General features: G+C 37.1%; 1 protein-coding gene across 1 annotated transcript; it reads right to left on the bottom strand.

Annotated features, from left to right (window-relative positions):
- Positions 1-1,847: 1,847 nt before the first annotated feature.
- LOC114394015 (ER membrane protein complex subunit 4-like) lies at positions 1,848-10,539 on the bottom strand. The gene is made up of 6 exons (XM_028355554.1): positions 10,180-10,539; positions 10,026-10,082; positions 9,721-9,874; positions 8,606-8,703; positions 7,857-7,922; positions 1,848-2,251 (listed from the first exon to the last, which is right to left on the bottom strand). The coding sequence occupies exons 1-6, from the start codon at positions 10,300-10,302 to the stop codon at positions 2,213-2,215; spliced, it is 537 nt and encodes a 178-aa protein (XP_028211355.1). The 5' UTR covers positions 10,303-10,539; the 3' UTR covers positions 1,848-2,212.
- Between the last annotated feature and the right edge of the window lie 169 nt (positions 10,540-10,708).

Below are 10,708 nucleotides of genomic sequence, written 5' to 3'. Positions count from 1 at the left end.
CTAGGAAACATGGTTGGAAAAAAAAAAGACCATTGAAAGCATCTACGACAACTGGAAAAGATCATACCATGATTTACCAAGATTGTTACAAGTTATGCAGGAATTTCATCTTGGTATGGTCATGGAGAAGGAAACACTAGCAATGCCACCACAAGAAAGTCAAATAGTATAGAATTTTGTGAAACTCCATCGTTTTTTTTTTGTTTCAGATTGTGTATCAATGGGTTTCAATATTGTAAGCCTGTGATTCAGGTCGATGGAACATGATTGTACGGTAAGTACAAAAGGACCCTCCTTGTGACAGTTGCACAAGATGACAACAATAAAACCTTTTCCTAGAAATTGATATCTGAGCTATGCTAAAATTAAAACTAAACTATGCAAGGAACCGATTTCTCATATTGCACGGTAATTTATATCACTTATGTAAAAAAAAAAAGTTGTATTATTTGTATAATTTTTCATTTTTTGTTTTTTAGGTAAAAAAAGTCTAATATTGAAAAACTGTTTTTGAGAGTTGAGTTTTAATTTGGAGGGGATGAGAAGAGAGGCAATTTTTTTTTCATTTCTAAAATTTAGATAACTTTTTAAAATAAAAGAAATAAGATGATAGATTAACATAAACTTAATCTCTTGTTTATTTTTATAAAAAGTACATTCAGGAATAAGTTCTGGTGTTTACTCAATAAAAAAGAGTACGTACTTATCATGTAGCGTTTAAATAATTCTTAATTCATTTTTATTAAGTTTTAATAATCATGTCAATTTAAAATGAAAAACTATTTTCTCATGTTTTTCCGTTCTTCAAAACATAAATTAAAGCTATGCTTAAAACTTTTGAAAATAAAAATAAAAAAGTACTTCAAAATGAAATGCTGTTACTGGGATCCTTTAGGTTTTGTATCACTCGCTCGGTTTGATCGAGCTCCAATATGAAAGCTATAAAGTTCGGTAAAATATTAATTAACTCTCAACTAACCTTGATTCAACATCATCAAATCTCTCTTCAGCTGAAAAAGTAACATTATGGAGCAATTGCATATTGTTGTAAAACAAGGGAAATGGGGTACCAGATGTCAACACAGTACTATTGTTAAAAAAAGAAAGATAGATTGTATGTGGCTTACTATAGATGATGACATAATTTACTAAAGAATATAGAAAAAGAACACATTAAGATGAATAGACCACTAAGAGTTCAATTCCCAAATACACTTCTTCACTAATACACACTCTCTCTAAGAACATCTCTGACGTACTCAAAATATAGAGAAGAATTAAGAGCTTAGAAGAAATGTACGACAGACAGTGAAATTCTTTTGTGTGAACTAAGGTATCTCTTAACTAAGAGTTAATGACTAATTTTTTAAGATATTAAAATTCATTTAAGGAGTTAAGTTCTCTTAATAAATGTTTTTTCATACGTACAAATTAGAAATCAAATCCATAACCACATATTTAAAGAATAAAATTATCTACCAACCATGTCAGATCATATTAGGAGCAAAATGGAATTTGGTTACAGCTTGTTCGTATGGTATCCAATGATTATTTATAATATCCAAGAACGAGGCATATCCGCAACCATCAAGTCTCACATTTACTTAGCTAAAATTAAAAACCACTTTGAAGAATATTTTCATCATGGTACAGCAACATTAAGCTTTTGACAGAATTCTTAACAACTTCACTAATTAAGTAATTATAATTTACTATCTACCAACTAACATTACTGCATACTGCATAATTCCTGGAACTTCCTGCATCAAGTAGGTTAATTAGTTACAAGGGCACAGAATAACAGATAGATATACCACTATACATGCAGGCAGTAAAGGAGAATCAACTTAAGCATATAAAAGAAATTAATAGCTAATGCTTCATAAATACAAGGGAAATTCTTGTACATCATTATCCTTTATATCAAACCCGATAAAAAATATAGGAAAATTGTAACGTGCAAATATAAGAATCCTAAAAAAATAGAAAACTCTAAATTATTCGGAGCACCCTGAATCTAATACTACAAACCCAGTCCAATTTTGATGACTGCAATCATTGATAACATTTTTCGAAATCAGAAACCAGTTATGCTTCACGTCGTGGGCCATCACAACCATTAGAACATAATGTTAACCACCAAGCCTGAATCCCAATCCTTGTTTACTTAAATTCCCTCCAAGACAAGCTGGGCATGAAAAGAACTCGCAAATCAACCCAAATTTACACCGCCACCTGAAAACTCCACCTCCTGAAGATAAGAAAAAAGTAAGGTTATGAGCATATAGAGCAAGGGAACTAAAGGCATTATGGTATCGTAATCATGAAAATGACAACTAATCATCAGATCTTTAAATTGACTAAAATTAGGAGACACATCAACCAGTTATAGATCCTTCTTTTTTTTTTTCTTTCTAAAAATCAGTTCAAGATTTATTTTCAAAATCAACCTTTTGCACTATCTTGTTTACATTACAAAGCAAATTTAAAGCGCATGTTTCGTGTTTTGACTAGAATCTAACAGCTTTGCACTACCTCTTTATTATACTATGTATGTTGCTTTTACACATTGTATAACTATGGACCTTCTATATATACTACAATATCAATATCATAGAATGACTTGCAAGCATTCTTTTGCCACCTCTGATGCCAGTTGCAGTTCAATAAAGGAAAAATGATTAAATTTGTATTATCAATAGGCATGCAATTTCAAATGTACAGTCTCGCAACATAAATCATTGTTAATTTTCTTTTATGACTCTAAAACTAAAAGTATTGTAGCCCAAACTCTAACCATTCAATGCAGTGGGTAGGAAGACGAGGAATCTAAATTTGAGACCTAAGTATAGAGAAAATACAAGGACAAGAAGACTAGTTCCATCTTATAGAATTGAAAGGTATGAAAGGGACTATATTTACAGGTTGTAAGCAGCAGTAGCAATAATAGTTGTAAGCTGCAGCGCTAAAATCAAAATTACAGATTATTGACTTCATCATGGGAAGAATATGAAAATAAACAAAGAAAAGGGTGCTACAGCTTTACAAGAAATAAGGATTAATAGAATAGAATCCCCACTTGAACTTCAGGTTGTCAATACCAAAAGCTTTGTGATATGGAATTCATCATTAAAGAACATCTTCAGAATGCCAAAATTGATTATTTTGCACATAATTTAAAAACATTGTACACCATCAATTTTACAAGATGAGATAATGACAATATGATGATTATTTATCAAATTAAATTCAGACTTATAAAGCATGTAGCTGCAACCTGGGAGAATATAACCACAAGGTTTTTGTCCTAATACCATTGGCCCAGCAAGAAAGAAATGGGCTCCTAATAAACACCAAAATGGTAGCTTTCATACATTAACTACTCCAAGAGAGAATTCTAATGAAATACAGAGAGACAGAGAGAGAGAAATGAGAGACAGAGAGAGAGAGAGAAATACAGAGAGACAGAGAGAGTGAGAGAGAGTGGGAGAGAGACTGAGAGGGAGAGAGGCCGCCCAAGATACAGAGATCAGCAGAGAGGGAGAGACAATATTAGGGACAGACACAGACAGAGTGAGGGAGGAAGGGGGAGAAGGAAATATACGAATGCTGAAAGAGATAACTACAAAGAGGAAGATAATCAAAGGGGTAATGACACCAAACATTAGGAGGGACAATGGATTCAAGTGGGTGGCAGGAGGAAGGCTCGAGCAGAGGCAAACATTGCACATGGAGCGGGACAATACAGACAGAACGACTCTCATCAAGACACAACCAGAGGAATGCACAGATCATCAACATGAAGGAGTAGACCGAACATAACTTCCTTCTATTTCTCTCATTTCCCAGATTACGTATGTGAAAAAGATCTCTGGAAGATATTCCAGGAATGGAAAAAGGTGTGGGAGGTATTCATACCTAAAACGAAGAACAAACAAGGCCACAAATATGGTTTTGTTCGTTTCAAAGGGGTAGAGGATGAAGATAGATTGGAGAGACGACTTGATAATAACATATACATAGAGGGTATGAAGCTGTTCGTCAACAAACCAAAATTCCAGAGGGGAAGGCAACAAGGAAGTCACGACTCAAGCAAGAGCATATAACAGAGCAGGGACCAAATTCATGGAATCTATGGAGTCCGAACAAATGAGGCACAAAAATATCCCATCTACCAGGCTAAAATCGTATGTGGAAGTGGTGAAGCACAACCAAATGAAGGAAGGGAAGGAGTCTAATGTGCCAACAATTGGGAAGGAGTCTAATGTGCCAACAATTGGGAAGGATGTCTCAGAAGCTAAAGTAGTGCCAATAATTATTTAGACAGCAAAGGAGAAAACAAAATGGTTAGACAATGTATGGGTGGGTCGTTTAAAAAACAAAGGAATGTTTGAGAGGGTGGTTGGAATGGAGGTGAAAATGACATATTGGGGCGATGATATGGTCATTTTCCACGAGATGGATGAGGACAAAGCACACAAGATTAATCATCGAGAACAAGTAAGCGGAGGGACCCCTTTCATTTCACTCTAGAGATGGTCGCCAGAGATGAAGCCTTCATATCGCCTAACTTGGATCTACATTTGGGGCGTACCCTTGAAGGCATGGGATGTAGAGCATTTTGCGACCATGGTATCGGGCTGTGGAGAGCTTATCGAGCTCGACGAAGTGACGGAGGATAGATCGCGGGTAGATGTCGCGGGTGTTAGTTCGCACGACGGAGAAACCAAACATAGCTTGATCGGTGATAGCCATAGTGGACGGAACACAACACCAATTGGAAATGAGGGAGGAGATGTCGTTCGGATGGGGAAGAAGGTCGAGTTTGGCGGAAGCCGAGAGATTCCCGCAATCGTCGTTCACTACAGCCCTGGAGGAATCGGACGAAGAGCCAAACACCTGCGTCCCCGTCGGAGGATTGACCAACCGCCTCTCCTACAACACTGTTGGCGGATACTCCACCCATTGGTCCATGCCCGGCCAGGTGGAGAGCCGTCGACGACAGAGGGCCAATGCTATCAACCTCTGGCGCATGGATAAGGAGTCCCCGGTCCCCGACAGGCGATGACATTTCGTCTCGCCACTATTGCGTGTTTCCGTCTGCTCCTGTAGGCCTGACACCTGATGGCTTGTGTCAGGAGGCTTGCAACGGTCCCCTATGCCTGGACTTGCATGGAAAAGGAATGGCTGACCCTAGGGATATCTGCCCTAGCCAACAGCAGGAGAGATTTAAAGAAAAAGGGGTTGCAGAAAGGGGGGAAGCTGTCTCAGAAAAAGGGAGTAACCTTTGGGCTATGCAGGATGAACCTGCAGACAATAGTCTCGAGACCCATTCAGTGGTCAACCAGGTTTCAAACCTTATGGGTACAACCAAAAGGGACTCAGGAAAGAAATATCAGAGTTTGGTGGAGGATGGGATGGATCAGAATATGGGCTTGGATACCAACGGCCCAATTACAAAGGGTGAGAAAAATTACTCTGCTTTGAAAGTCTATGTCAGGAGAAAGGAGGCTGTAGCAGGGCTTTCCATGGCCCAAACAAATTTAGACCCAAATTTACATGAGAGTAGGGATGAGGTCAAGCCAAGGAAATTGGACTTTGGGGATAATTTCATAGACCACAGGGCTGGTGCTGTTCTTCATGGATCAGACACAGGCACAATGACTCCAAAACAGGTCCAGCTTCAACACAGTCCTATCCTTTCAAGCAGCTTCAATAAAGTAAATATGGGGGCTGAGGAGGATGTTCATTGGGGATTAGCCAGAGACTTGGGAGTGTCCTTTGCAGAGAACAAAATCAACATGGTAAAGATGATGAATGAAATGGATCAGAGAGACAAACCATCAGCATCAGCAGCTGTGATGGGAAAGGAACAAAATGACTCATGAATATTTTGTCCTACAACTCTAGAGGGCTGGGTAGTGGAGTCAAGTGGTCAGCCATCAGGAAGCTGACCTTGGCCAACAAAATTGACATCCTTTGCATTCAAGAAACTAAAAAGGAGTCCATAGATAAAAAGTTATGTCAGTATCTGTGGGGTGATAGCAGTGTCACTTGGGAGAGTGTACCTTCATCTAATGCAGCTGGTGGTCTTTTGTGTATTTGGAATAATGACTCTTTTGTAGTAGAAAGGAGGGTAGTGGGGAGAGGATTCATAATGTTGGAAGGTATGCGGACTAAAGAGAACAAGAGGGTCTTTATCACTAATGTTTATGCTCCCTGTGATTTACAAGGGAAGAGAGAGTAGTGGGATGAGCTCCTGCAGCTGAAAACAACTTATCATGAAGGCCTGTGGTGTATCTTGGGTGATTTCAATTCTATAAGACACCAAGATGAGAGATTGAGTTCATCTCAGACAGTGGGTAGCTCCTCTACCATATCTGAATTTAATTCCTGGATTTCAGATATGGCTTTAGAGGAGGTTAGGTTTATTGGGAGAAAATTCACTTGGTGTAGACCTAATGGTAGTGCTATGAGCAAATTGGACAGGTTTCTTTTATCTGATGAATGGTTGTCCCAATGGCCGGACACTACCCAATTTGTGTTGGAAAGGGACTTCTCTAATCATTGTCCTATCCTTTTGAAGTCTAGAATCATTGATTGGGGGCCTAAACCTTTCAAAATCATGGATTGGTGGTTGAAGGATAACGGTTTCCAGAAATTGGTGGAACACAAATGGGGCAATTATCACCCCACTGGATGGGGGGGTTTTGTTCTGAAGTAGAAATTAAAGGTCATTAAAGATTGCATAAGGCAGTGGAGTTTATCCAATGGTGATATCAATGCTAGAAAAGTCCAGAATTTAAAGAGGGAGTTGAATGCTTTGGAGGCTGGTATCAATGCTAGAAAAGTCAAGATGAAGTGAAGCTTAAGAAATCACTTCAAGATCAGCTCTAGAATGCAGCTTATGCATTTGAATCTATGCTGAGACAAAAGGCCAGAGTGAAGTGGTTAAAAGAAGGGGACAACAACTCTAACTATTTTCATAGATTGATTAATCATAGAAGGAGACACAATGCTATCCAAGGTCTGCTCATAGATCGTGTGTGGGTTCATGAGCCTAACAGTGTTAAAAATGCAGCTCTAAATTATTTCAAGGTCAGATTTTCTGAGGAGAACTTTAATAGACCAACCCTGGTTCATTTTCCTTCTCTTGGCCAAAGAGAGAAGGAAAGTCTTGTAGCTAGATTTTCTGAATTGGAGATTAAATCAGCTGTGTGGGATTGTGGTGGGGACAAAAGTCCTGGTCCGGATGGCTTAAATTTCAATTTCATCAAGCAATTTTGGGAGATTTTGAAACCTGATTTTATTAGGTTCATGGATGAGTTTTACATCAATGGCACTTTCCCAAAAGGAAGCAATGCATCGTTCCTAGCCCTTATTCCCAAGCTCAATGACCCTCAATCTCTTAATGATTATAGACCCATCTCTCTCATAGGTTGTGTCCATAAAATCGTGGCCAAAGTTCTGGCTAAAAGGCTGGCCCTTGTGTTGCCTCATCTCATTGATGAAAGGCAAACAACTTTTATGAAGGGGAGACACATCCTCCATGGTGTGCTGATTGCTAACGAGGTTATAACTGAAGCTAAGTCAAAATAAACCTTGTATGGTCTTTTCTAGTTGGGTTTGGCTCATCAATGCCTTTGTATTTTCTTGCTATGTATTTCAGTAGACCTAGTACTGAATCTTATTTCTAATACAATATCGATTTTTGCTGTGTAAAAAAAAAAAAAAAAACCATTGACCCAGCAAGATAGTGTGTCTAACTTTTAGCTATTATTCGAAGAGGACTCAACTATTACAAGATCTAGAACAAATATCACATGCAATTAATGTATTAAAAACACAAATCAAACCTGAGCAGGTGCCAAGGATGAGACCCAGTCTGATGTGTGTGTAGGAAGAAGCCCCAATGCATTGAGCTGCAGAACATGACAATCACATAATGTCAAGGTTGTCAAACTTGAAAGTTTAGATAAACTTGTGGAATCATAGTAAACTCAAATAATTCTTCAAAAATGTTATTTAAAAAACAAATTCTAGTACTCAAACATAATTCAATAGCATATCCATAATTTCATATTAATATCAAACATTCCAACTCCATAACAAAGCAAATGTAAGTAACAAAGTAAAAATATAACTCAACACTTGACCCACATTAGTATTATATTAAGCCAGGCATTTGGAATTTTTTTGTAGTTTAACAAATCAGAATAAAAATAATAATGAAAACATAAAATTAGCTTCATAAACCCCGTATATATTGCAGAACATAAGCAATTCAATCCAAGTATCCAACAAAATCCACCAAAGCTATACATTTTAGCCAAAACCGTGTATAAATCTAGACTTGTAACTTGCTAGTAGACCAGAGAGTTTACCAAATTTGTTACAGTTTGCTTGAACTTGTATGATATAAATAAGAGTTTACAAGCAATTTAACTTGTTTTTGTGTCAAGGGATCATAATTCATAGACACGTAAGAGTTTAAGAGTTTGACAACAACAATGTTACATACACACATTTACTTTAAAATTTTGAAATACAAGTATCATGATAACAAATTAACAATCACGAGGCACAACATAACTACATATATTACCTTCCAAACACCTAGTGCCAAGCCGCCCAAATTAAGGGCAATGAATAACAACTTAGGTCCAAGAAGCTCCACCTTATTGTCTTTGTAGGGCTCAAACACTGCCAAAAAAAATAGAATACATTAACAATCCCAGACCATGTTGAAGTTCTCCGTTCCGTAGATGTTTTGTGAGTTTTCAAGCCAAAAGGATACTAATAAACCTAAAAACTAAAAACATTATGAAAAGCATATTCACTAATGTGCGACTAGAACATCAAGCGTCAATGGAATCAAAACAAAGGAAGTTAAAAGCATCATCCATTCCAGAAGAGAAAGAATTGCAGAAGATGCTCAAAACACTCCTTCCATGCCCTCAAACACCATATAGCACAAGGGGAACATGTAGAACAAAGAACACTACAATACAGGTTAATCAATCATCAATACCAAGTTTGCAAAGCTTTTGCATTTTTTTTTTCCTTTTCAAAATGTCTATTAGGAAACTTTCAATTAAGGGTGCATTCGGAAGAGCTTATCTATGCATTTCTTATGACATAAGCACTGGTGTGTTTGAGAGAGCTTATGAAAACAGATGATAACATGTCCATAAGCTGTTTTCAGCTTATTTCAATAAGTTCTCCAGTTTACAACTTATATAAAAAAAACAGTTTGACCTTACTTCCTCTTTGATTATAGAAAAAACTCACACACAAGAGCTAACATGATAAGCAATTAAGCCCTTATTGAATAAGCACTTAGTTAAATTGTTTACCAAAACACACCCCAAAAGTAGTATTTTTGATCGCAAAATAACCAGCCACTAAACAAACACATATTGGATCAATCAATTTGCCACAACAAACAAGAAGGGAGCTGGATAGTCTAATAAGATCAACCATTTAATTCAATAAAAGGAAATGCCAATCAGTGCCCTCAGGAGTAGGATCTTGCCATGGGCACTGGTTAAGGAAGTAAAAGGGAAAAGTTTTTTAGTAGGATGCATAAAAATTGCGTTCTCATATGATTTCTAATAAATAAAAATTCCTCTTTTAATTCCTTAACTAGTGCCCATGGCAAGATCCTTCAACAAATATACGCTAAAATAAAATGAGACGATAAGCACGAATTTTGCATACTCTTTCCCACGCTCTGTAGGGCACTGATGGGTTGCCAAAGGGCTGAGAAAGTGATTCCAATGCTAAACAAGTGGACTGTGCTACCAGCCATCCACATCATGAACCCCATCATCAGCAAATTCTTCATAGGTGCTTGTGCTACCTCCCAAGCTTTCTGTTCACAACATCATAATAACAATAAAATCATAAAAACAAACTAACATTTGCCGATAAAAAAAAATACAATAATCATAAAAACCAACAATTAAATCAAACAAATTTCTTATTATTTCCTCAACAAAGAAGAAGAAGAAGGTGGTAAAAACCTGGGCTTTCCAGTTGGATTCAGCGTCCTTCTTCTGGCGACTTAGCGTTGAATCGTCCTGCACGATTTTTAATTTCAATTTTAATGAAATTATTATTATTTTTTTAAAATGTGACGAAATTGAAAGAGAAGAAAGGGTTATAGAGAGCTTGTGCCTGATCGAGAGAAGCGCGAGAGAAACCGGGAGGATCGGGAATGTCGCGAGAAGTGGAATTGTCGGAGAAGTCAACGCCCCATCTTCTTCCTCCCGATCCCATCACTCCCTTTCCCTTCTCCATTGATGCTTGCGAAACGGCGTCGTTAAGGAGCAGGGGTTCTCTCTGGATCGTGTTCAGTTCAGACTTCAGAGGGTAACGCTAACGCATATATGAGGTTTCAAAATTTGTTTTTGCAAAACGACGTGGTTTTACACATTACACACAAAAGAAAGAGGGAAATTGGTACTGCGGCGGAACTCAGAAGGGAAAGTGAAACAAATGCACAGGGAGGACACAAGGAGGGTATTACTGTTTCCTCCTACAAAATAATTTCTCTAATAATTATTACTATTATTTAGATTGTAATATAATGATATGTTTTTAATTAATTGGAAAATTCTTTTATAATATATTTAAATTTAATTAAAATATAGATACAAAAGAAAGATAATTTGAAAAGGATAAACTAATAGATAAGATAAATATA

Source organism: Glycine soja, chromosome 17 (assembly GCF_004193775.1).
Source record: "Glycine soja cultivar W05 chromosome 17, ASM419377v2, whole genome shotgun sequence".
Lineage (NCBI taxonomy): Eukaryota > Viridiplantae > Streptophyta > Magnoliopsida > Fabales > Fabaceae > Glycine > Glycine soja.
The sequence above is the reverse complement of the archived record's forward strand: the minus strand, read 5'-3'. Positions and strand labels throughout refer to the sequence as shown.

Excerpts from the sequence above, each read along its gene's own strand:
- LOC114394015 (XM_028355554.1), bottom strand. The coding sequence starts at position 10,302 with ATGGAGAAGGGAAAGGGAGTGATGGGATCGGGAGGAAGAAGATGGGGC. Across the intron at positions 10,083-10,179 it reads CTCGCGCTTCTCTCGATCAG|GACGATTCAACGCTAAGTCG; the intron begins GCACAAGCTCTC and ends AAAATCGTGCAG. Across the intron at positions 9,875-10,025 it reads AATCCAACTGGAAAGCCCAG|AAAGCTTGGGAGGTAGCACA; the intron begins GTTTTTACCACC and ends TGTTGTGAACAG.